The 27,177-nt window shown below is 40.0% G+C and overlaps 3 protein-coding genes across 3 annotated transcripts; all 3 read right to left on the bottom strand.

Moving 5' to 3' along the window:
* Positions 1-1,927: 1,927 nt before the first annotated feature.
* On the bottom strand, positions 1,928-4,057 carry LOC111609502 (E3 ubiquitin/ISG15 ligase TRIM25-like). The gene has a single exon (XM_023338256.1). The coding sequence runs from the start codon at positions 4,019-4,021 to the stop codon at positions 2,357-2,359; it is 1,665 nt and encodes a 554-aa protein (XP_023194024.1). The 5' UTR covers positions 4,022-4,057; the 3' UTR covers positions 1,928-2,356.
* A 9,608-nt stretch (positions 4,058-13,665) lies between these two features.
* On the bottom strand, positions 13,666-15,802 carry LOC111609504 (E3 ubiquitin/ISG15 ligase TRIM25-like). Its single transcript, XM_023338258.1, has one exon. The coding sequence runs from the start codon at positions 15,758-15,760 to the stop codon at positions 14,096-14,098; it is 1,665 nt and encodes a 554-aa protein (XP_023194026.1). The 5' UTR covers positions 15,761-15,802; the 3' UTR covers positions 13,666-14,095.
* Positions 15,803-21,745: 5,943 nt separating this feature from the next.
* Positions 21,746-23,923, bottom strand: LOC111609501 (E3 ubiquitin/ISG15 ligase TRIM25-like). Its single transcript, XM_023338253.1, has one exon. It carries the CDS (start codon positions 23,885-23,887, stop codon positions 22,217-22,219), a length of 1,671 nt encoding a protein of 556 aa, XP_023194021.1. The 5' UTR covers positions 23,888-23,923; the 3' UTR covers positions 21,746-22,216.
* Between the last annotated feature and the right edge of the window lie 3,254 nt (positions 23,924-27,177).

The raw sequence follows: 27,177 nt of genomic DNA, 5'->3' as shown, positions 1-27,177 counted from the left end.
ACCAAATGTCATGTCCTGCCTTCACTTCTTCTTAGAGTTCAGGAAATTTTACAATGTAACAAACTGAGATGGTGTTACCAAGCGGAGATGACAGCTAGCATGTAGGGCCACTGGCTAGCAGGCAGATCCGATGGCGGCTAGCAGGCAGATCCGATGGCGGCTAGCAGGCAGATCCGATGGCGGCTAGCAGGCAGATCCGATGGCGGCTAGCAGGCAGATCCGATGGCGGCTAGCAGGCAGATCCGATGGCGGCTAGCAGGCAGATCCGATGGCGGCTGCTGGTTTAGCCGTTCAGTATCCAGTCTCAGGTTCCAGTTCAGGTGAAGAGGAAAAACCAAGCGGTGTCACAGGTTTTTGAATCAGTATTCTATAAATATTATGTACCCAGGAAGAACAAAAAGCACAGTTCTCTTACAAAATTTTAAGAAATCTATGATCGTCAAAATTAGGACAAATTATTTGAAATTCCCAATTCCTCCTAAATATAAAGAATTACATTTTAAAATAATAAATATCATATTTCCTTCAAATGAGTTCTTAAGAGAGAGATTTAAGTTTAATGTTGAGAATTGTGGTTTTTGTAAAACTCAATTGGAAACAACTAAACATTTGTTTTACGAATGTAAAGAAGTATTAAACTTATGGGATCAACTTCGAAACTTTCTGTCTTCTAAAACAATAAATGTGGATTTTATTTCCTTACAAAACATTAAATTCGGTTTATCTATCAAAGAAAAAAATGTGGAATTTTTAGTAAATGTTCTAATGATTATAACCAAATATTATATCCATAAATGTCGCTATGCAAAATGCTCCCTCTCAATCTCTGTAAAAAATGATCTTTCCTTTTTTAAAAGATCTCTGAGAAAAATGCAGAATTTAAACACAATTAAAATGTTTGAGTTAATGGAAGAATTTCAGTTAGGAGTCCCCTCTGATTAAGTTATTTTATTTTATTATTATTATTATTATTTTATCTAATTTTATTTTCTTTTTCTTTTTTTTCATTATTTTAATACTTTGTTTTAGCCTTGCATCTAATTGGTTTTGTTAACAGCAGGAGTTGTGATATTAGGTTTTTTTGTAATGTCTGTTATTGACGTGTCGTTTGAGATTATTGTTATTTTTGTATATTCAATAAAAAAATTAAAAAAAGACAACAGCCACCTGCCATTTTAGGCTAGTTTAAGCTAAGCTGAATATTTCCAGCCCTCCTGTTGATACACTGACTTTACTCAACTATTGTCTTTCAGCCACTTTGAAAATCTTTTCTTCATCCCTCCATCATCTTCATCCCTCCATCATCTTCATCCCTCCATCTTCTTTATTCTGTTCTGGAGTTTGTTTTCTGCCGCCCATCTTTAGCTCTCTGTTGTCGAGTGCATTACTACCATTCAAATTTAAAATAAAAATAAAAAACACGCTTCAGCGTTTTCTCAAAGGGCCGCCTGCCCAAACTACCTGTATATGTATGGGGAGAGGCGGTGGGGTCAAGGGGCGGGGGGCGCAGAATCAGTGCTGTTCCTCTATTACTGATCATTTCATGCATCCAGCTGTTAAATACAGAAAATGGTGACTAGAAAAATTTCCCACATGGTTTTTGCGCCCCCTCTAGTGCAGCGCCCCTCTGCTTACAGTGCATACCCACTTTTATCGCCACTGGTTTTATGACACGTCTCCAACCTTTCTCACAGGTTTAAAGCTCAGTTTTCCAAATGTTGACAGTGGAGGAGCTTTAACCTCCTCTTCATTACTGCTACCAGGATCTTTCTGTGGTGGTGGATCCAGAGTGTTGTTGATGAATGAAGACGAAACCAAACATCTGATCTTTTCCAGCAGCAAATAAGACACTCTGGAGGAAAAGTTTCTGCTCAATAGACGACCAAACATACAATTTATCACAATAATGATTAGAAAACTTTCAACATTTCTCTGTAATCAAGTTTCTTTATTGAAGAAGTCCAAAGAGACAGAACTACAGACATTTTTTCTGATCTAAATCTAAAAATATGAGAAGAAAACAGCATCAGTTCTGATTTGATGTTTCAGGTTTTTTGGATCACAATATAGAAAACAGAAGCAAGTTCAGATCATTTTGATCTCAACTGATTTAACAACAAATAAAACATCAAAATACATGGATAAAAAATGAAAGGAAAACCATTAGAGTCCAGAGAAGTTTAGATTTTCATGAAATATTTCTGTCATAAGAATGAAATAAATGATCAGCAGTGATTTCCTTTATGGCTCCTGTAACACAAAGAACTAAACCGGAAAAATAAAGAAGATCAGAACAGCAGAGCAGAGACATCAGAACCATGAACCCTGATCAACAATCTGAGAGGAAAGAGGAAATCTATCTGGGTTTACAGAACTCTGCTGAGGATCCACTATTATAAACCAAAACTCCAGGCAGTAGCGGTTCAGTGAATCTGGTCTGGACTCTGTGGAGGAGAGTCATGGTTTCAGAGACGCTGTAGAAGGACAGAATACCTGCTCTGTGATCCAGGTACACTCCGACTCTGGAGGAAACTGGACCTGAGATGGAGGTTGAAATCTTTTTGTGCCAAAATTTACTCTTGTTTTGAGAAGAATCTAATGCCCAAGATTTATCATTATTTCCAAAACCACATTCATCACCCCATCCTGCTCTGCCGATACTCTTGTATGCGACTGCTACAGAAACTGACCCTCTCCACTCCACCTCCCAGTAACAAGGTCCAGTCAGACTCTCTCTACTCAGAACCTGAGGATATCCAGTGAATCTGTTTGGGTGACTAGAATAAAACTGACGATGATCCATCAATGTCGCCTTCCTGTTCCCCTCTGATAGTCTCAGCTCTGTGTTTGCTGTGTTTGGATCCAGAGTGATTTCACATGAATATCTTAAGAATCCAGTTCTGCTCTTTGGTTCTGGTTCTGACAGTAGAACATCCACCTCAGTGACCATCAGTGAGATGTTTGTCCATGAGTCTCTCAGGACGTCCTGCAGTTTGTCTCTGAGCTCTGACACAGCTGCTGTCACGTCCTCAAAGTGTCTCAGAGGACGGATGTTGATGCTGGATGAGTGTGTAGACTCACTGAGTGCTGGCAGTGAGGGGTAGTTGAGGAGAAACTGGCTGTGATCCTCTGTGTGTGAGAGCTGCTCCAGCTCAGCGTCTTTCCTCTTCAGCTCAGTGATCTCCTGCTCCAGCTTCTCCTGAACATCTTTGACTCGACTCACTTCAGTTTCCTGCTGGGATCTGATCTGCTGCTTCACCTCAGAGCTTCTTTTCTGGAGGAGACAGATCAGCTGGGTGAAGATCTTCTCACTGTCCTCCACTGTTTTATCAGCAGAGCGATTGATGGCCTCCACCTCCTGTTGAAGCAGCTTCACATCTTTCTCCTGGTCCTGGATTCTCTGCTGGATGTTTCCTCGTCTCTCCTCCAGCTCTCTCTGCCTCTCAGTCCTTTCTGCTGCAGCTGACACAGTTTCATGACCTTTATGTTCATCCATAGTGCAGAGATAGCAGATACACTTTTGATCAGTGCGGCAGAAGACCTCCAACAACTTATCATGCTTAGAGCAGATGTTCTCCTGGAGGTTCTTGGACGGCTCCACCAGCTTGTGTTTCTTTAAAGGAACCACATCAAAATGAGGCTGAAGGTGGTTCTCACAGAAAGAGGCCAGACAGACTAAACAGGACTTGATGGCTTTCAGTTTTCTTCCAGTGCAGAAATCACAGGCCACATCTTCAGGTCCAGCATAACAGTGGTCAGCAGGAGCAGCTTGGAGTCCAGTCTTCTTCAGCTGCTCCACTAAAGCTGCTAGCAGGGTGTTTTTCTTCAAAACAGGCCTTGGTATGAAGGTCTCTCTGCACTCAGGGCAGCTGTGGATTCTTTTCTGATCCTCTTCATCCCAGTGACCTTTAATACAGTTCATACAGTAGCTGTGTCCACAGGGAGTAGTCACTGGATCCGTCAGTAGATCCAGACAGATTGAACAGGAGAAAGTCTCTCGGTTTAGCTGACTCTGCTCCATTTCTGCTCTCAGTCACAGTGACTGTCTGCGTTTCACTTCCTCGAAACAGAAACTGGTTTGACCTGATTTATGTCTCATGTTTCAGTGCAGAGAGGCTGCAGCCAATCAGATTCACCCAAAGCAGATCTTGGTTACGCCCAGCCTCAAAGTTCAGATCATAAAAGTAATCCTGCCAATGTTACACCTAAGGTTTTATAAGACCATGAGGTTCATCTTAGGTAAAAAGACAATAATTAATACTAATGGGCCCAACTGTTCTTAAGAAATATACTTAATAAAGTAAACATGATTGTAAACTAATATTATCAAGGAACATGATTAAATGTTACCATTTGTCTGTATAATAGCACATGCACTCCTGGATTTCCAGATTTCTTTAGATTATGTCTCTCACTGTGGACATGAACCTAAGGTGAAAATTTCAAACCCCTCCATGATTTCTAAGTGGGAGAACTTGCAAAGTCACAGGGTGTTCAAATACTTATTTTCCTCTCTGTATTCTGGAAAATTATAGCTTAAGTATGACCGTTCTTGCAGCTAAGTTTAACTGGACTGTGCAATATTTTTAAATGCCATTTTAAAATGGTGTTTTTTATACTTTGTGTTCTGCACATGTTCTATCAAGATTTGAGATGAATTAACGAAAACATGGCCTATTATTTATATTTAACATTTAACTGAAACATTGTTGACATGAAATGAAAAGTGTTAGAGATTTTTTGGTATTATCATTTTATTCTTACTTTAGTTCACATTCAGCCTATAGATCATTGTGATTTTCTGTTTAAAGTGTTCTCTTCCTTATGTGTGTATGGAGGTCACTACTGTCTGTTCAACTTCACGAGAAATAGATAAAACTAAGTTTCTCAGACCTTAAATAGTTTTGCAAGAACACCTCCTAATTTAGTAACTACCTGTGAGCAGTCGTATTTTGTTTTGTTGACAGTATTGACCGAGATTTGAACCGGGCTCAGACCTTTGATCAGATATCACATCTGGAACTGGGTTGTTAGTTGTTTCGGTTAGAAGCTTTACGACCTCTGTTGTTTTTCCTGACTGCCCCCTTGCTTGTTCGTCTTTGACAATAAAAACAGGAGCTCATGTGGAAGCAGATCAGAACGCTCTGTGAACGGCTCGGAGGAGCAGTAACAGAGGCTTCTCCTTTTGCAAAAGCTCAACGTAAAATTCATATACGTTGTCTGTGGTTCTTTCTTTTATTTAGGTTCGAAAGGAAAATACCTATCAAAAAGTTTCAGACTTTTGGACTTCAAGGTTTTCCCCAGAAAACTTGCTAAGCCTGGTAGTTGGGCGCTTGGCAGTCATTCATCCAGCGGCCCGTCGTGATTTTGAGTTAAAAAATGTTTAAAGTTGACAGGAAACTTGAAAATATCCCGTGATAATTATGTGTTATTGGAAGATTAACATCAGAACATCGACTGTAAAGTCTTCAAAAATGCCAACATAAAAAAAATTTAATAAATAAGCAATGCTAACCCTGGTGGGGGCACAAGTAAAGCCTGGTGGCCCGCCAGGATTATAATACACTGGGGGAAACTCTGGACTTGGGACTTAACTTGGGATTGGGATTAAGGTTTGAGTTTTGTAAAACACTGACTTGGTCCCACCTTTGAAACAAACCCAAAGCGTCTAGCGCTAATGGGAGGAATTTCTTTTGGACTTTTACCAAATACAAAAAGAAACTGGTACGACTGACGCTACTCCATTTGTTTAATTTCTGTGAAGAAGGAGGTTGCACTCAGTGTCTTCTTCAGAGGTTTTTGTGTTGTTACCTTCAGTGGTTCCTGTTGTAGCGCCACCACATGTGAGGAGGTTAATAGGTTCTTCAGTGTGTTTGGTTTGTTTGACACAATGCAGTGTGAAAGCAAACCACAGCAGCTGAAAATGAAACAAAGGTTGAAATGTTGGTTCCCAATTGAACCACGTCTACCTGACTACCAGGTATGAAATAGCTCTATTTTTCTTATGTAGTCAAAGATTAGGAAGAATATTGTGGCCGGCCCTTAGTGTTGCTGGAGACTCTGTGGTCAGATGGATGTAGATCACATACATATATTCTGGCCTTGTCAACAGATAACTGGATAAAATAATTCTAACTCTGAACAAATAATAGCTGGTTTTATCGCTGTACAAATGCTGCTGGGAAAGACAAGTGTTTTGTTGTTGACTTGACATCCAGAAACCACTTGCTGCATTCTCGTTGGTTGTGCAGGAGTCGCCACTTCTGCTTTTCAAAGATGTGTGGTTCTAATACAGCAGATCTGTTTATATCCATTTTTAGGTGAGAGTGTAAACGTTGAGTTGTGGGGCGTGGCCAGCAGCTTATTTGGATTTAAAGAGACAAGACGCCCTAAAACAGCTCAAATAGGAAGAACTGATCAGACTGAAATCTGATTATCTAAGAATGATTTTGTGCTAAAATTGTAATGAACAGGTTTTGTTTAGCCCACAGACATATCCTAACCTGTTTAAGAGACACCAACATGTTTGTTGTAGTTTTTTTCAGCCTTTCTAGGAGTAAATGATTCCCGTCTCTCTTTCAGCCTCGAGGCCGGACAACGCTGGAGGAATCGCTGCCTCTGTGATCGTGGTGGTGCTGCTGATCGGCACCCTGGTCGCTCTGCTCGTCTTCTACCTGCGAACCAAACCAGAAGCCAACTCTCCATCGCTCGCTATCGGCATTAGTAACGAAGGATATGTTCCAGTGAGTTAAAAGATCCCAATAAAATCCAATCATTTGACCTTTTCTCACCTTTTTCTCTCCTGAAACCTGTTTGATTTTTATTAAATTGTATCTCAGGAGGATCCTGTGACTGTTCCTCCAAGACAAAACCATCCAATGGCTGCAGGATTCAACAACGTCTCTGTGAGTTTTATTCAACTCAGTTTCTATTGTTGAAACCAAATGATGACAGAAGCTTCACCACTAGGGGGCAGCAACTACTAATTTAAAAATCAGGCTTGTCCACAGGTGTTTGCAACAGGTGGAAACATTTTATTAATCAGTCCAACATTATTACAAACAAATTGAAATATTTTTTTAATAGAAGATGTCTGGTGCAATAGAAATATTTGTCTTTAATAACCACATTTTCAGCATTCTATATCATTTGATAGTAAATAGGAGCTTTTACTGAAAAGCAAACTTTGGTGTACCCAAAACTGCTTTTAATTATTTTATTAAACATATTAAATACACCAATTATGATCCAAAAAGTTTCTCTTCTGATAGTTTAGGCTTTTTCCTTTTTTCCCTCCAAACAAGCTCCAAAGTTAGCAAATTGGACCTTTTTTTAACTTTATTTTTGTTATTTTAGCAGTTTTAGAGATACACATACATACATTGAACAGTTAGACTTCCTTCTAACTAATTTGACAGGAGCAGTTGAGTAACAATCAACACAAAAAATTGAAAAAAGCTTAATTACATTAATTATACAGTTGGTGTCAAGCTCCGATGGATGATCCATTTCTTCCAGTATTTATTGTGTCTATAAGAGGCAAGTCTTAATGAAAAAGTTAGTCTCTCCATTGCGTGAATTTCCTCTAATATGTCCTTCCAGTCCAAATATGATGGTGGTTCCACTTCAAGCCACCTGTGAGTTACAGCCTTCTTTGCACCTGCATATTAGTAGGAGATATCTATCAGATTTCTTCAGTTCCTGAGGTAAATTACCAGGAAAACCACAGTAAAATCACAGCGTAAATTTAAGTCCATTTTAGTATTGTTTTCTCTTATCACTTCTGACCAATAGGGGGCGATCTTAATACATTCCCAGAAGACATGAAAATGTCCTGCAGACACATTCCCACAGTTCCTCCAACATTTTGCCTTTTCAGTATCATTACAATGTTTACTTTTAATGTAAGATGTAATAAAAAAACGTACCATGCATTTCCAGGAAAATTCCTTCCACAGGCCAGAACTTGACGTGTGAATCACAGAATTGCATTTATTTAACCAAACATCCTCAGTTATTGTTATTTTGGCTCCTTTTTCCCATTTAACCTTAATATATGTTGTATTACATTTTCTCTCCGTTTGTAGACATGAGTATAGTTTGGATATTGTTTTTTGGGAGGTCTTCCGTTGCTCCAGTCTAATAGGATTTTAAGAATACCTGTCTCGTCCTCCTCCAAATATTTTATACTTTTATTGTAGTGGTGTCTTAGCTGGAGGTATCTAAAAAAGTCACATTTTTCCAGGTTGTAGTTATCTTGAAGTTGTTTAAAACTTTTTAATTCACTATTCTTTGTAATCTTCCAGTAACTTGTTAAGTCTTTTTGTGACCACTGTGTAAATCTCTTATCCATTCTTGCAGGGAGAAAATCTCTATCATAAGCAGGCCATCTTAAAATTCGAGCATTTCTTTCAATCTTTACTTGCTTTAATATTTTATGCCATATGTCCAACGGTATTTTTATCCATAAGGGTATTAGGTCAGAATCTATATGTTTTTTAATAAGGAAACGATCTCCGATCCAGGATTGTAGAGGTATATCCCTGTAAGACGGCTCTATCTCTTTCCATTTAGCTTCACATGTTGGGTCACACCAACCAACTAACTCTCATCTGCGCTGCTCTGTAATAGTCCTCAGGTGTGTTAAAGCCCATCCACCCCTTTCTTTTGACAGTTGCAGTGTCTCGGTTTTTGTTTAGCCCAGATAAAATGTGAGATTATTCTGTCCCAATCGTGGAATTGTTTGTCAGGAACCTTTATAGGCAGAGCCTGAAGAAGATAAAGAAGCCTTGGTAAAAGGTTCATCTGTATTTTATCTATTTGGTTATGTAGATTCATGGGTAACAGAGACCAATGCTGTAGATCCGCCTTAATCTCTACTGTCAGTGGGATGTAATTGCATTCAAAAAGGTTGGATAACTGCAGGACTTTTGACTCCCTGATATTTTATAGGTTTGTTGTGCCAGTTGAACCCGGACATTTTCTGAATTCTTAGTAACGGTTGATAATTAAATGTGAGAACTTGTGTTTTCTGTAGATTTGATTTATACCCTGAGTTAGTTCTGAATGTCTTGAGTAAAGAAAGAAGATCAGGTAGGCTGACTTCCGGGTTAGTTAGCGTTACCAGCACATCGTCAGCGTAGAGGCGTATCTTGTGCATTGTGCCTTTAATGGTTCCACCCATAATGTCCTTGTGTTCTCTGATGGCCTGCGCTAGAGGCTCAATGAGAAGCTCAAACAATGTGGGGCTGAGGGGGCAGCCTTGGCGACAGCCCCTTCCTAGTTGTATTTTATCTGATAAATCCCCATTAATATTAATCCTGGCAGAGGGTGACGCATACAGAGACCGAAAGCAACCTATAATTTGACTATTAAAGCCGAATCTTTCCAAAGCCAAATAAAGATAGTTCCAACACACCGAGTCAAACGCCTTTTCTGCATCGATTCTGTGTTTTTCATTGGGTCTATGAGGTGAAGAGCCCGTCTCACGTTGTCATGGGTTTGCTTGTTGTGAACAAAACCGGTCTGATCTGTGTCTGTAATTTCAGGGATTATAAATTCCAGCCTTTTAGCCAGTATTGTTGCAAATATCCTGTAATCAATGTTTAAATCTGATATTGGTCTGTATGAACCACATTCTGTTTTATCTTTACCTGGCTTAGGAATCACTGAGATCACCGCTCTTCTCCAAGATGGTGGTGTTTCCCCTCCAGAATAGTGATGTGTCGGTCGCGAACGATCCGGCTCCAGGAGCCGGCTCTTTGAAGTGAACGATTGGAACCGGCTCCACAATGGGAGCCGTTTTAGGATCCTATTTGGGAGCCGGGTTTTTTTCTACAGTATATCGCTGTCTCTCCGCCTCCCTGTCGTTGTGCTTGTGCTCTGCAAGTGCCAGAGCCGATAGTTTTTCCCCACATCGTTTTTTTTTTGTCCTGCGGTGCCTCGCTGTCTCTCCCCTCCTTCTCCTTCTCCTTGCGCGTTTTGCTCTTCTGCCAGTGCTAGAGCTGAGAGTTTTTTTCCCTCGGTCGGTCCACTGCCCTCATGTCAAGCGTGTGCTCCACACATCTGACCAATCACACATAGTTTCAATTAATAATGTGGCGGGAAAACACTGAAAAAAAAGTTTATCTCCACTTTTTTTGTGGAAACGGCAGGCAGTTGGCCAAGCTGTATAGCGTTCGTCGGCAGGTGTTTATGTACAGACACTCACTCAGCGGTCAAGAAGCACAGAAAGAAGGGGAGTCAGTGTGAGAACTGAATAGGTGAAAATAAATGAGTGACAGAAAACGGAGCAAGATTTGGACTCATTTTAATGCTACATCAAGCTCCAGGGCAGAGTGCAGACTGTGCAAAGTCAGCATTTCCTATCGTGCAGGCTGACAAACAACCTGCACAGCCACATGCGGACATCACACGCATCGGTATTGCTATAGCATTGTTATGCGGCATTTTTACTCATCATAAGTGCTTAACAATGTCAATAATGAAACAAAATATTATGAAATTAGGTTTAAGCTATTAATTAATTAATAATGTCAAAAATATATATGGGGAGCCGAAAGAGCCGGCTCTCCACAGTAAGAAGAGCCATTAGAGCCGCATCTAGAAAAGGAGCCGAAAATCCCATCACTACTCCAGAAAGTACATGATTAAAGCAATCCTTAAGCAGAGGAGTGAATAATTTCCGGAAGTGTCTGTACCACTCCGTCGGGTAGCCGTCCTCACCTGCCATCTTATTCCCTTTCATTTTTGAAATTGCTTCATTAATCTCCTCCTCAGTTATTTGTTGTGTTAGCCTGTTATTTTGATCTGTTCCTATCGATGGTAAATCCAGAGAGGCAAGAAATGTATATTCTCAAGATGGCGGCGCGCGTAGACGCAGCGGCTCTGTGCTCACCGACTCGAAGTTCGTCTTTTCCACTTTGCGCGGTTAGAAACACCTACAACCGACAAAATTTACTGGCCATTGGTCAAGCAATCGGGGAAAGTCTGTCACAGGAGCTTTTCCGTGTCCACAACAACATTCCGGTCGATATTGCTCGGACACCGGGCTCTCCCTGGATTACAATCCCAGTATCTACGACAGGGCGGCGGCGCAGAGATCGTAAACAAAAGAGGGGGTGTCGCAGCAGCGTGTTAGCGAGGCTCAGGAAACAGCCACACAAACCACCGCCACCAAGCATCTTTCTCTCCAACGTGAGGTCTCTCGCTAACAAACTGGACCAATGGAAGCTGTGGATTGCAACTCACAACCTCATCCGGGAATGCTGCGTTCTGTTGATCACGGAGACGTGGTTAAATCCAACCATACCGGACCGGAGATCGAGCTAGCAGGCTACACAGCACACCGACAGGACCGATCAGCGCTCCGGTAAGAAAAGAGGAGGTGGACTATGCGTTTATGTAAATAAGAGCTGGTGTAGGAACTCCACAGTAGTTGTTAGCCACTGTTCTCCAGGCGTGGAGTTCACCACAATTAAATGCAGACCCCGATACCTCCCACGTGAGTTTAACGCACCGGATGCTAATGCTAGCTCGGCCATGGGACTCCTGCGTGATACTATCAGCAACAACCAGAACCAGAACCCCGAGGCTGTTCACATCGTCTCTGGGGACTTGAATCATGCTGATCTGAAATCAGTCCTCCCTAAACTCCATCAACACGTAAAGTGCACAACCAGGGGTGATAAAACTCTGGACAAGCTGGACACAAACATCAGACAAGCATACAGGGCTAAACCCTTAGCACACCTGGGCCAGTCTGATCACGTGTCCCTGCTACTGATCCCTGCTTACACCCCCCTGTGGAAACGTGTTCCCAGTACAACCCGGACAAACATAAAAATACCCAACAAGGCGAAGCTGATTAATACTAATTAAACACAGAGACCCTGGAAAATTTAATTTTAAAAGCAAAAAACTCACAATCTAACTATTATATAGAGTTAAAACCCTTTTGAGCTTTTGATCTATAAATCAGTCTGCAGCCAGGTTGTTCTAGAGGTTACATAGATATTATTAGGGCTTCATTAGTAAAATGGCAGCAATTAACTTATTTCATAACTTCATAACCTTTGACCTTCTCTCCTCTGGTCTGTTTAACAGCTACAGTCTCAGATCAGCTCAGCCCTCCAGGACTGTCAGCAGCAGAAACAGAAACTTTATACCTGTTGGGGAAAATATTGATTATATTTGCTTTGCATTTCCCCGCATGATGGCAATGATACAGTAGGATCCAATTAGATTCTTGATTAATATGGGTTGTTGCTATGTTGTTGTACGGAGTTTTTGTTCAATGTGCCATTTTTTAAATTTGAGCCCCTGCCCCTCCATAGGTCTCTGCACGGCCCTGAATGCAGGTGAGTCTATCCCAGTGGTTCTTAACCTTTTTTGAGGTACCGAACCCATCAGTTTCATATGCGCATTCAATGAACACTTTAGTGATAAATAAAATAATTTTTTTTTTTCAAATTCAAGACAACAAGTTACAGTATCACTTTATTTTGGCCCCCAAAAATATTTTGGCCCCATAAAAGAATTTCAGCCCCCAAAATATTTTTTTTTACTAATTTAAAAATAAATTGGATTTTTTCAAAGAGTGACAAATTTTTTAATAACTTAATTTTTTTTTTATTTTAAACTTAGTTTGTTTTTTGTCATTTTGAATCCACAAAATACTTTTTTGGGGCCAGAATAAAGTTTTGCACAAATTACATACCTGCAAATCAGTGTGACTCCTGCTGTTGTTTTTGGGAGACCAGTTCAGAGAGGCGTGGCTTCACCTGGGCAAGTGCATCTTCAGAGCAAAGTCTGTTCATTTTCTTCTTTTTTTGCTCGACATATTTAGTATGGATTAAAATATTAAGAAAGAAACCACGTGACGTACAACTACGACAGCCGCTGATACTGCGCGCACTAAATTCCCCGCAGCCCTGATTGGCCGAGCAATGTAACATGATCCTCTGCAGCCAGTGATGGCCAAGCGGGGCGTCATCACGACTTTACACAAGTGTGTCTTTACCTCCGCGGCAGAGGCTCCGCCGAACCCCTGAGACCGACTCATCGAACCCCTGGGGTTCGATCGAACCCAGGTTAAGAACCACTGTTCTGGAGTATATGCAAATTGCCGTTATAAAAACTGCAGCAGTAGACTTTGTAAATATTAACATTTCAATCATTCTCAAAACATTTGGCCATGACTGTATATGTATGGGGAGAGGCGGTGGGGTCAAAGGGCGGGGGGCGCAGAATCAATGCTGTTCCTCTATTACTGATCATTTCATGCATCCAGCTGTTAAATACAGAAAATGCCGACTAGAAAAATTTCCCACATGGTTTTTGCGCCCCCTCTAGTGCAGCGCCCCTCTGCTTACAGTGCATACCCACTTTTATCGCCACTGGTTTTATGACACGTCTCCAACCTTTCTCACAGGTTTAAAGCTCAGTTTTCCAAGTGTTGACAGTGGAGGAACTTTAACCTCCTCTTCATTACTGCTACCAGGATCTTTCTGTGGTGGTGGATCCAGAGTGTTGTTGATGAATGAAGACGAAACCAAACATCTGATCTTTTCCAGCAGCAAATAAGACACTCTGGAGGAAAAGTTTCTGCTCTATAGACGACCAAACATACAATTTATCACAATAATGATTAGAAAACTTTCAACATTTCTCTGTAATCAAGTTTCTTTATTGAAGAAGTCCAAAGAGACAGAACTACAGACATTTTTTCTGATCTAAATCTAAAAATATGAGAAGAAAACAGCATCAGTTCTGATTTGATGTTTCAGGTTTTTTGGATCACAATATAGAAAACAGAAGCAAGTTCAGATCACTTTGATCTCAACTGATTTAATAACAAATAAAACATCGAAATACATGGATAAAAAAATGAAAGGAAAACCATTAGAGTCCAGAGAAGTTTAGATTTTCATGAAATATTTCTGTCATAAGAATGAAATAAATGATCAGCAGTGATTTCCTTTATGGCTCCTATAACACAAAGAACTAAACCGGAAAAATAAAGAAGATCAGAACAGCAGAGCAGAGACATCAGAACCATGAACCCTGATCAACAATCTGAGAGGAAAGAGGAAATCTATCTGGGTTTACAGAACTCTGCTGAGGATCCAGTATTATAAATCCAAACTCCAGCTAGTAGCGGTTCAGTGAATCTGGTCTGGACTCTGTGGAGGAGAGTCATGGTTTCAGAGACGCTGTAGAAGGACAGAATACCTGCTCTGTGATCCAGGTACACTCCGACTCTGGAGGAAACTGGACCTGAGATGGAGGTTGGAATGTTGTTGTGACAAAATGTACATTTGTTTTGATAAGAATCTAATGCCCAAGATTTATTATTATATCCAAAAGCACATTCATCACCCGATCCTGCTCTGCTGATACTCTTGTATGCGACTGCTACAGAAACTAACCCACTACACTCCACCTCCCAGTAACAAGGTCCAGTCAGACTCTCTCTACTCAGAACCTGAGGATAATAAGTGAATCTGTCTGGGTGACTAGAATAAAACTGATCTCTATTCATCCTTGTCACCTTCCTGTTCCCCTCTGATAGTCCCAGCAGTGTGTTTGCAGTGTTTGGATCCAGAGTGATTTCACATGAATATCTTAAGAATCCAGCTCTGCTCTTTGGTTCTGACAGTAGAACATCCACCTCAGTGACCATCAGTGAGATGTTTGTCCATGAGTCTCTCAGGACGTCCTGTAGTTTGTCTCTGAGCTCTGACACAGCTGCTGTCACGTCCTCAAAGTGTCTCAGAGGACGGATGTTGATGCTGGATGAGTGTGTAGACTCACTGAGTGCTGGCAGTGAGGGGTAGTTGAGGAGAAACTGGTTGTGATCCTCTGTGTGTGAGAGCTGCTCCAGCTCAGCGTCTTTCCTCTTCAGCTCAGTGATCTCCTGCTCCAGCTTCTCCTGAACATCTTTGACTCGACTCACTTCAGTTTCCTGCTGGGATCTGATCTGCTGCTTCACCTCAGAGCTTCTTTTCTGGAGGAGACGGATCAGCTGGGTGAAGATCTTCTCACTGTCCTCCACTGTTTTATCAGCAGAGCGATTGATGGCCTCCACCTCCTGTTGAAGCAGCTTCACATCTTTCTCCTGGTCCTGGATTCTCTGCTGGATGTTTCCTCGTCTCTCCTCCAGCTCTCTCTGCCTCTCAGCCCTTTCTGCTGCAGCTGACACTGTTTCATGGCCTTTATGTTCATCCATAGTGCAGAGATAGCAGATACACTTCTGATCAGTGCGGCAGAAGACCTCCAACAACTTATCATGCTTAGAGCAGATGTTCTCCTGGAGGTTCTTGGACGGCTCCACCAGCTTGTGTTTCTTGAATGCAGCTGAATCATAATGAGGCTGAAGGTGTTTCTCACAGAAAGAGGCCAGACAGACTAAACAGGACTTGATGGCTTTCAGTTTTCTCCCAGTGCAGGAATCACAGGCCACATCTTCAGGTCCAGCATAACAGTGGTCAGTAGGAGCAGCTTGGAGTCCAGTCTTCTTCAGCTGCTCCACTAAAGCTGCTAGCATGGTGTTTTTCTGCAGGTCAGGCTTCTGTGTGAAGGTTTTCCTGCACTGAGGACAGTGGTAGTTTTCCTTTTTCTCACCTTCATCCCAGAACTTTGTAATGCAGTTCATACAGTAGCTGTGTCCACAGGAAGTCGTCACTGGATCCTTCAGTAGATCCAGACAGATGGAACAGGAGAAAGTTTCTCGATCCAGCTGAACCGCCTGCTGCTCCATGTCTGCTCTCAGTAGCACTGACTGTTAGTTTCATTTCCTGAGAACAGAAACAAGCTTGAGTTGTGATCCACCAATCACATGTCAGGGCAGAGAGGCTGCAGCCTATCAGCCTCCAGCTTCAGCAGCTGCTGGTTCCACCCAGACTCAGTGTGTGTGAGACCAGGAAGAGGAGCGCTCTGAAAGCAATAATATTTTAAGCTGAATAATCTTCACAACAGTTTTCTGTTCAAAATAACTGACTGAGTCTCTAAACTCAGGTTGCTAACATGTTAGCTCTCTGCAGCTTCAGAGAATAAAATGAAAGAATCATTCTTGCTGAAGAAACTAGATGTGTTTGGTGGTTAAGGGAAAATATGCTTCCTGTTTCCTAACTGCTCTGTAATGACAACAGACTGCAGAGAGTCCAATGTTTGCATCGTGTTCATATCAGTTTGTAATCCGTCTTTTTATAAAGTTGTAAAACTTTAACAAAACAGCATTTAGTAGTTCTACTGCCAGATCTGAGACAGAGGTCTATTTCTGCATTTAGTTTTCAGAGAATCATTTAATTCAAGGTTCAACATCTGACTGGTTCTTCTGGGTTTTATGCACAACTACTTTCTTTCTTTTTTGTTCCCAATATATTTTTTTTAATTTTCTCTTTTTTTACACAACAAACTTACAAACAACAAACTTAACATTGTAAACATGTATTCAGTTCCAAAAATATACAAAACCCTTTAGATTAAGACAGAGAAAAATAACAAGGCAATATATGAATAGAAATTGTAGACAAGACAAGACATCTGTTCAAGACCCCCATTAATAAGCTCCACCTTCAGTAACCATGATCCTCATATTTTGCTCCCAGAGTTTCTCAAAGTTTCGCTGGTTACCTTGGTGATGTTTGTCAGTTTTTCCAGTCCGAGCAAATTTGCAATTTCTTTCTTCCAGAGTCCCAGGGAGGAGCATGGACGCTAATTAGCTCCCATGCTCCTCCAGCATAATGCAATAGATTTTCTGGCTTGAAGAAGTCTGTAACTATCAGTTTAGTTTTCATCTGTGATTGTTTACATTCCACTGGGTTTATTTCTAGAACTCAGATTTTAACCTCTAATGGGACTTTCAGCTTAAACAATTCAGATAGACACCCAATAACATCCCTCCAAAACTTCTGAGTTTTAAGACATTCCCACACAATGGAGAAGAGTTCATTTTTCAAATAAACATTTAGTTCAAGTATCTGGAATATGATGAAGCCTAACTGGTGTTATACAGGTTCTCATAAGCCATCTATATTGCAGAAGTTTAGATCGTGTTTATTGTTTGTTTTTGTGCTTTTAAACAAGCCTGATTCCAGTCTTCCTCATCTATATCTTTGAGAGAATCTCTTCTCCAAGCGTCTAACTTATCTATTGTTGAATCTTTAGAGGAAAGCATCAACAAATTATAGGACACAGAAAGAAAACCTTCCCTTTTAAGTCCCCAAAGCACACCTCTTCTATTTTTGTTAAAGGTGGAATGTCAACTATTCGTTTCAGGTTTGATGACATATCATTTTTCAGTTGCAAATATTTAAGAAAATGTTTTGGGGGTATTAAATCCTTCTTATATAACTGATAGAAAGTAAGCAACATGCCCTCGGCATATAGATCTTTAATTTTCTGAATGCCTTTGGTTTTCCATCAAGATAACAAGGTCAAGAAAACGTTTTAATTAAGAGAAATAAAACTGTGAGGAAGAGGGAAGTAGTTCAGTTATGCTAGCTTGACTATGACAACCTTAATGTAGATGTGCTGTGGAATTCTGTGTGTTTCAGTTCAGTTAAAAAATACAATAAGGCGACTTGAACACCAACTGACAGATCATCCATAGTTTAAATCCTTCATCATTTTTCCCTGGGGTGAACCTTTCATTACCCCAAATAGGGGTAAATTGTGATAACTCTGGACGGTCACCTACATGTTCATGTGCTGCATGCCAAGTTATAATTGTATTTTTTAAGAAAGGGTTCCTTCTTTTTTAAGTGTCTTTTTATCTGAAGAATATAGAAAGGTGTTTAAGGGTAAATCTGGAACAGATTGCTGTTCAGTGTCTACCCAAGCTGGAGGTTCATCAGACAAAAGTAATGAGTAGCTGGTGTTAGTTGGGCGGCCATATAATACCATCTGGGATTAGGGACTTGAAGTCCACCTCTTTCGTAGGGCAAATAGAGTATCTTTAAACGGAGTCTTGCTTTTCTATTACTCCAAATAAATTGGTTAAATAGTTTGTCCAGACTGTCATAAAATGAATCTGACAGTGGCAATGGAAGTGTTTGAAAATAGAAGAAAAATTTAGGCAAGATTGCCATTTTTAATAAATTTATTCGGCCTATGATGGATATAAGCAAATTTGACCATCAATTTATCATTTCTGTAACTTTTTCTTCAAGGGGATTATAATTTGCTGCTCTTATTTCATTGAGGGATGGGGTGATCTTAATGCCTAATTAGTAAAACCTTTTGCAGTTATTTTAAATTTTGTAACCACGATAGGATTTCTCCTTTCTTCTTCATTAAGAAACATTAACTCTGATTTAGAATTATTAATTTAAATCCTGAAAATTCACCGAATTCTTTTATTAGGTTTAATAAATTAGGAATACTGATCTTTAAATTACTTATGAAAAATATGATGTCATCCATAAACAAGGAAATGAGCTGATCTCTTCCTCCAGCTCTACTTCCTGATATTCCTGTATTTGCTCTAACAGCCATCGCCAGAGTTTCTATTGCCAATACAAACAGCAGTGGTGACAGAGGACAACCCTGTCTGGTTGACCTTTGTAAATTAAAAGGTCTTGACATGTTATTACTGGTTAAAACTTGTGCTGTGGGATCAGTATATAGTAGTCGTATCCATTTTAGAAAGGTTTCACCAAGTCCATATTTGGGCAGCACTTCAAACAGAAAGGTCCTCTATTCTATCAAAAGCTTGACGTGCGTCCAATGATAACATCGCTGTGTCCTTACAATTATGTTTTTCATGTAATACATTAAGAACCCGTCTTATATTATGGTAGCCTTGTCTTGCTTTAATAAATCCTTGTTGATCATCTATTATTAAAGTGGGCAGGTACTTATCTAATCTCCTAGAGAGGGCTTTACACAAAATCTTTGTGTCACATCCCGTAAGACTGATTCCTCTATAAGAGGAGCATTCAGTCGGGGGTTTGTTTGTTTTTAGTAAAAGAGTTACTGTAGCTAACCTCAGTGAGTCTTCCAGATTTATATGATTCCTCATACATGTTGAGAAGTGGTGAGATTAATTTATTTTAAAATGCTTTATAAAATTCTATTGGAAGTCCATGAGGACCTGGGGTTTTACCGCTGTTCATGCTGTCTATTGGTTCAGATAGATCTTTTATTGTTAAAGGACTATCAAGAGTTGTTTTCTCTAAAAGGGTTTTGAATTTTAATTTTTTTTAAAATGCAGCTTGTGCTTCTTTGTTTCCAGAATATTCAGACTTATACAAGGTTTTGTAGAATTCTCTAAAATTTTCATTTATTTCTGAAGGGTCTGTGGTTAAAATGTCCGATTTTGATTTTATGCTGTTAGTTGTTCTTTCCTCTTGCACCCGTTTTATCCTGCAAGCCAATAATTTACCAGCCTTTTCTCCTTGATCATAAAATGCTTGTTTAGTCCACATTAAGTTTTTTGCCACTTTCTCTGTTAATTTATCATATCTGGTTCTTAAAACAGTCAGTTTGTGTAATTTTGTAGGATCATTGCTCTGATATAGATCTACTTGGCTGGATTTAATTTGTCTCTCTAATGATTCTAATTCTTGGTTATATTGTTTATTTTTATTACTGCAAGGAGTATTTTCCTGGTTTGTGTATGACTGGTATCAATTTGAGTAGATTTATCCAGACTTGGGTTTAGGGTGCAATTAAAGTCCCTCCTTTAATGTAAAGTCCCTCCAGGGTTGACAAGGTTAAGAATACGTTTTCATAAAAGGATGGGTTATCATTGTTGGGTCCATAAATATTTATCAAATTTAGTTTAACTGTTGAAAAATGTCCCTGTACAATAATATATCTCCCATTTGGGTCTTTGATTGACTTTATAGTTTGAAATGGTATTAACTTATGTATAAGAATAATGACTCCTCAGGCGTTATTATAAAGGTAAAGGAAGAGTGAATCACCTGAACCTGCCATCTTTTGGTTATCCGATGTATTTCTGGCTCAATCAATTTAGATTCTTGTAGAAATTTATTTTGGATTTCAAATATCTTAGCCAGTCTAATAATTGTTTCAATTTAGTTACTTTTCTTATTCCCTTGACATTCCAGCCTGTAATTTTGATATTCAAAATATTTCCTTTGGTTGTCTTCTCCATATCAGATTATTTAATTTACTGTTACAGTAAAATAAAATAAAGTAAAGATGGTACTGAAAATGCAGGTTTGCACATAAATTCACACATTCAACCGTACAAGACACAGAACTCGTCATGAACCCCCAAATGAACTTTTGCATTTCTTTATCTGAAATGCCTCCTCCTCCCCTTGAACCAAGAATCTGGAGGACGTTGATCCACAACTGAGGAGCAACTAGTCAACGTGACCTCACCAAACCTCCACACAGTACACAGTGTCCACTATAAAAATAAAATTATACCATTAGCCCTTAATAGAACGGTAACAACTTATTTAAGGCTTAACTTTTAGCATTAATTCAAAAACAGTTCAAATTAGACTTAGAATACATGAGCACATAACAGCAATCAGCCATGTTTATATGAACTGCCCATTAACTTAGAACTTATCCTGCTTATGATCCGATCGTTGATCAGTTCTATTGGAGCAGGAATAGCTAGAATGTCTTATCGGTTTACCTGTTTCTTAACCAGCTTGTCTTTCATGACTCACTGGCCAAAAGCATCCGCTGTGTTTATTTTGGAAGAGTCTTGTAAAACTGTTCAGCTTCTTGAGGTGTTGAGAAGAGATGGATCTTTCCACCGTGGAGGATCCGACGTTTGCAGGGGTTGTGTTGGTATCCGCAGAATGCACCGATGTCAACAACCAGCTTCACCACCGGGTGAAACCAGCGTCTGATCCGCACCGTCTCTGCAGATAGATCCTGTGCAAACGTGATTTTGGCCCCATCTTGTATAATATCTCTTTTCCTCACAAATTTCTTCTCCGGGAACTTTAAGAAGTTGTCAACCCTAACAAGACAACAGCCACCTGCCATTTTAGGCTAGTTTAAGCTAACCTGAATATTTACAGCCCTCCTGTTGATACACTGACTTTACTCACCTATTGTCTTTCAACCACTTTGAAAAGCTTTTCTTCATCCCTCCATCATCTTCATCCCTCCATCATTTTTATCCCTCCATCATCTTCATCCCTCCATCATCTTTATCCCTCCATCATCTTCATCCCTCCATCTTCTTTATTCTGTTCTGGAGTTTGTTTTCTGCCGCCCATCTTTAGCTCCCTGTTGTCGAGTGCATTACTACCATTCAAATTTAAAATAAAAACATAAAAAACACGCTTCAGCGTTTTCTCAAAGGGCCGCCTGCCCAAACTACCTGTATATGTATGGGGAGAGGCAGTGGGGTAAAAGGGCGGGGGGCGCAGAATCAGTGCTGTTCCTCTATTACTGATCATTTCATGCATCCAGCTGTTAAATACAGAAAATGCCGACTAGAAAAATTTCCCACATGGTTTTTGCGCCCCCTCTAGTGCAGCGCCCCTCTGCTTACAGTGCATACCCACTTTTATCGCCACTGGTTTTATGACACGTCTCCAACCTTTCTCACAGGTTTAAAGCTCAGTTTTCCAAATGTTGACAGTGGAGGAGCTTTAACCTCCTCTTCATTACTGCTACCAGGATCTTTCTGTGGTGGTGGATCCAGAGTGTTGTTGATGAATGAAGACGAAACCAAACATCTGATCTTTTCCAGCAGCAAATAAGACACTCTGGAGGAAAAGTTTCTGCTCTATAGACGACCAAACATACAATTTATCACAATAATGATTAGAAAACTTTCAACATTTCTCTGTAATCAAGTTTCTTTATTGAAGAAGTCCAAAGAGACAGAACTACAGACATTTTTCTGATCTAAATCTAAAAATATGAGAAGAAAACAGCATCAGTTCTGATTTGATGTTTCAGGTTTTTTGGATCACAATATAGAAAACAGAAGCAAGTTCAGATCACTTTGATCTCAACTGATTTAACAACAAATAAAACATCGAAATACATGGATACAAAAATGAAAGGAAAACCATTAGAGTCCAGAGAAGTTTAGATTTTCATGAAATATTTCTGTCATAAGAATGAAATAAATGATCAGCAGTGATTTCCTTTATGGCTCCTATAACACAAAGAACTAAACCGGAAAAATAAAGAAGATCAGAACAGCAGAGCAGAGACATCAGAACCATGAACCTGATCAACAATCTGAGAGGAAAGAGGAAATCTATCTGGGTTTACAGAACTCTGCTGACGATCCAGTTACATAAACCAAAACTCCAGCCAGTAGCGGTTCAGTGAATCTGGTCTGGACTCTGTGGAGGAGAGTCATGGTTTCAGAGACGCTGTAGAAGGACAGAATACCTGCTCTGTGATCCAGGTACACTCCGACTCTGGAGGAAACTGGACCTGAGATGGAAGTTAAAATGTTGTTGTGCCAAAATTGACTATTGTTTTGAGAACAATCTAATGCCCAAGATTTATCATTATATCCAAAACCACATTCATCACCCGATCCTGCTCTGCTGATACTCTTGTATGCGACTGCTACAGAAACGTCCCCTCTCCACTCCACCTCCCAGTAACAAGGTCCAGTCAGACTCTCTCTACTCAGAACCTGAAAATATTCAGTAAATCTGTCTGGGTGACTAGAATAAGACTGATCCTGATCCATCCTTGTCACCTTCCTGTTCCCCTCTGATAGAACCAGCTGTGTGTTTGCTGTGTTTGGATCCAGAGTGATTTCACATGAATATCTTAAGAATCCAGCTCTGCTCTTCGGTTCTGTTTCTGGTTCTGACAGTAGAACATCCACCTCAGTGACCATCAGTGAGATGTTTGTCCATGAGTCTCTCAGGACGTCCTGTAGTTTGTCTCTGAGCTCTGACACAGCTGCTGTCACGTCCTCAAAGTGTCTCAGAGGACGGATGTTGATGCTGGATGAGTGTGTAGACTCACTGAGTGCTGGCAGTGAGGGGTAGTTGAGGAGAAACTGGTTGTGATCCTCTGTGTGTGAGAGCTGCTCCAGCTCAGCGTCTTTCCTCTTCAGCTCAGTGATCTCCTGCTCCAGCTTCTCCTGAACATCTTTGACTCGACTCACTTCAGTTTCCTGCTGGGATCTGATCTGCTGCTTCACCTCAGAGCTTCTTTTCTGGAGGAGACAGATCAGCTGGGTGAAGATCTTCTCACTGTCCTCCACTGTTTTATCAGCAGAGCGATTGATGGCCTCCACCTCCTGTTGAAGCAGCTTCACATCTTTCTCCTGGTCTTGGATTCTCTGCTGGATGTTTCCTCGTCTCTCCTCCAGCTCTCTCTGCCTCTCAGTCCTTTCTGCTGCAGCTGACACAGTTTCATGGCCTTTATGTTCATCCATAATGCAGAGATAGCAGATACACTTCTGATCAGTGCGGCAGAAGACCTCCAACAACTTATCATGCTTAGAGCAGATGTTCTCCTGGAGGTTCTTGGACGGCTCCACCAGCTTGTGTTTCTTTAATGCAGCTGAATCAAAATGAGGCTGAAGGTGTTTCTCACAGAAAGAGGCCAGACAGACTAAACAGGACTTGATGGCTTTCAGTTTTCTTCCAGTGCAGGAATCACAGGCCACATCTTCAGGTCCAGCATAACAGTGGTCAGCAGGAGCAGCTTGGAGTCCAGTCTTCTTCAGCTGCTCCACTAAAGCTGCTAGCATGGTGTTTTTCTTCAAAACAGGCCTTGGTATGAAGGTCTCTCTGCATTGAGGGCAGCTGTGGATTCTTTTCTGATCCTCTTCATCCCAGTGACCTTTAATACAGTTCATACAGTAGCTGTGTCCACAGGGAGTAGCCACTGGATCCGTCAGTAGATCCAGACAGATTGAACAGGAGAAAGTCTCTCGGTTTAGCTGACTCTGCTCCATTTCTGCTCTCAGTCACAGTGACTGTCTGCGTTTCACTTCCTCGTAACAGAAACTGGTTTGACCTGATTTATGTCTCATGTTTCAGTGCAGAGAGGCTGCAGCCAATCAGGTTCACCCAAAGCAGATCTTGGTTACGCCCAGCCTCACAGTTCAGATCATAAAGATAATCCTGCCAATGTTACACCTAAAGTTTTATAAGACCATGAATTTCATCTTAGGTAAAAAAGACAATAATTAATACTAATGGGCCCAACTGTTCTTAAGAAATATACTTAATAAAGTAAACATGATTGTAAACTAATATTATCAAGGAACATGATTAAATGTTACCATTTATCTGTATAATAGCACATGCACTCCTGGATTTCCAGATTTCTTTAGATTATGTCTCTCACTGTGGACATGAACCTAAGGTGAAAATTTCAAACCCCTCCATGATTTCTAAGTGGGAGAACTTGCAAAGTCACAGGGTGTTCAAATACTTATTTTCCTCTCTGTATTCTGGAAAATTATATCTTAAGTATGACCGTTCTTGCAGCTAAGTTTAACTGGACTGTGCAATATTTTTAAATGCAATTTTAAAATGTTGTTTTTTGTACTTTGTGTTCTGCACATGTTCTATGAAGATTTGAGATGAAGAAACGAAAACATGGCCTATTATTTATATTTAACATTTAACTGCAACATTGTTAAAAAAAAGATTCAAAATTACTTGAAATGAAAAGTTTCAGACTTTTGGACTTCAAGGTTTTCCCCAGAAAACTTGCTAAGCCTGGTAGTTGGGCGCTTGGCAGTCATTCATCCAGCGGCCCGTCGTGATTTTGAGTTAAAAAATGTTTAAAGTTGACAGGAAACTTGAAAATATCCCGTGATAATTATGTGTTATTGGAAGATTAACATCAGAACATCGACTGTAAAGTGTTCAAAAATGCCAACATAAAAAAAATTAACTAAATAAGCAATGCTAACCCTGGTGGGGGCACAAGTAAAGCCTGGTGGCCCGCCAGGATTATAATACACTGGGGGAAACTCTGGACTTGGGACTTGAGGATAAAGATTTCAATATTGTAAAACACTGACTTGGTCCCACCTTTGAAACAAACCCAAAGCGTCTAGCGCTAATGGGAGGAATTTCTTTTGGACTTTTACCAAACACAAAAAGAAACTGGTACGACTGACGCTACTCCATTTGTTTAATTTCTGTGAAGAAGGAGGTTGCACTCAGTGTCTTCTTCAGAGGTTTTTGTGTTGTTACCTTCAGTGGTTCCTGTTGTAGCGCCACCACAGGTGAGGAGGTTAATAGGTTCTTCAGTGTGTTTGGTTTGTTTGACACAATGCAGTGTGAAAACAAACCACAGCAGCTGAAAATGAAACAAATGTTGAAATGTTGGTTCCCAATTGAACCATGTCTACCTGACTACCAGCTCTATTTTTCTTATGTAGTCAAAGATTAGGAAGAATATTGTGGCCGGCCCTTAGTGTTGCTGGAGACTCTGTGGTCAGATGGATGTAGATCACATACACATATTTTGGCCTTGTCAACAGATAACTGGATAAAATAATTTTAACTCTGAACAAATAATAGCTGGTTTTATCGCTGTACAAATGCTGCTGGGAAAGACAAGTGTTTTGTTGTTGACTTGATATCCAGAAACCACTTGCTGCATTCTCATTGGTTGTGCAGGAGGCGCCACTTCTGCTTTTCAAAGATGTATGGTTCTAATATAGCAGATCTGTTTATGTCCATTTTTAGGTGAGAGTGTAAACGTTGAGTTGTGTGGCATGGCCAGCAGCTTATTTGGATTTAAAGAGACAAGACGCCCTAAAACAGCTCAAATAGGAAGAACTGATCAGACTAAAATCTGATTATCTAAGAATGATTTTGTGCAAAAATTGTAATGAACAGGTTTTGTTTAGCCCACAGACATATCCTAACCTGTTTAAGAGACACCAACATGTTTGTTGTAGTTTTTTTCAGCCTTTCTAGGAGTAAATGATTTCCGTCTCTCTTTCAGCCTCGAAGCCGGACAACGCCGGAGGAATCGCTGCCTCTGTGATCGTGGTGGTGCTGCTGATCGGCACCCTGGTCGCTCTGCTCGTCTTCTACCTGCGAACCAAACCAGAAGCCAACTCTCCATCGCTCGCTATCGGCATTAGTAACGAAGGATATGTTCCAGTGAGTTAAAAGATCCCAATAAAATCCAATCATTTGACCTTTTCTCACCTTTTCTCTCCTGAAACCTGTTTGATTTTTATTAAATTGTATCTCAGGAGGATCCTGTGACTGTTCCTCCAAGACAAAACCATCCAATGGCTGCAGGATTCAACAACGTCTCTGTGAGTTTTATTCAACTCAGTTTCTATTGTTGAAACCAAATGATGACAGAAGCTTCACCACTAAAGGGCAGCAACTATTAATTTAAAAATCAGGCTTGTCCACAGGTGTTTGCAACAGATGGAAACATTTTATTAATCAGTACAACATTATTACAAACAAATTGAAATCTTTTTTTAATAGAAAATATCTGGTGCAATATAAATATTTGTCTCCATATTTTCAGCATTCTATATCATTTGATAGTAAATAGGAGCTTTTACTCAAAAACAAACTTTGGTGTACCCAAAACTGCTTTTAATTATTTTATTAAATATATTAAATACAACAATTATGATCCAAAAAGTTTATCTTAAAATAGTTTAGGCTTTTTTCTTTTTTCCCCTCCAAACAAGATCCAAAGTTAGCAAATTGGATCTTTCTTTCTTTTTTTATTTATTTAACTTTCTTTTTGTTATTTTAGCAGTTTTAGAGATACACATACATACATTGAACAGTTAGACTCCCCTCTAACTAATTTGACAGGAGCAGTTGAGTAACAATCAACATAAAAAATTGAAAAAAGCTTAATTACATTAATTATACAGTTGGTGTCAAGCTCCGATGGATGATCCATTTCTTCCAGTATTTATTGTGTCCAGTGGTGGGAAGTAACGAAGTACAAGTACTTCGTTACTGTACTTAAGTACAATTTTCATGTATCTGTACTTTACTTAAGTAGATTTAATAATGGGTACTTTCTACTTTTACTCCACTACATTTTACAGTAAGTATCTGTACTTTCTACTTCACTACATTTCTACAAAAGTGTCGCGTTACTCGTTACATCCAAGTCGCACTGCTCTCTTTTTGTCCGTTAAAATATGAAGTTCAGGGACTTTAAGGTGGCGCCGTAAAATCCAAGCAATAACGTGACTTAGTGTCTGTTGTCACCCATCGCCTCCCCCTTTACTAG

This window comes from Xiphophorus maculatus, chromosome 8, assembly GCF_002775205.1.
Source record: "Xiphophorus maculatus strain JP 163 A chromosome 8, X_maculatus-5.0-male, whole genome shotgun sequence".
In the NCBI taxonomy this organism is placed as follows: domain Eukaryota; kingdom Metazoa; phylum Chordata; class Actinopteri; order Cyprinodontiformes; family Poeciliidae; genus Xiphophorus; species Xiphophorus maculatus.
The sequence above is the reverse complement of the archived record's forward strand: the minus strand, read 5'-3'. Positions and strand labels throughout refer to the sequence as shown.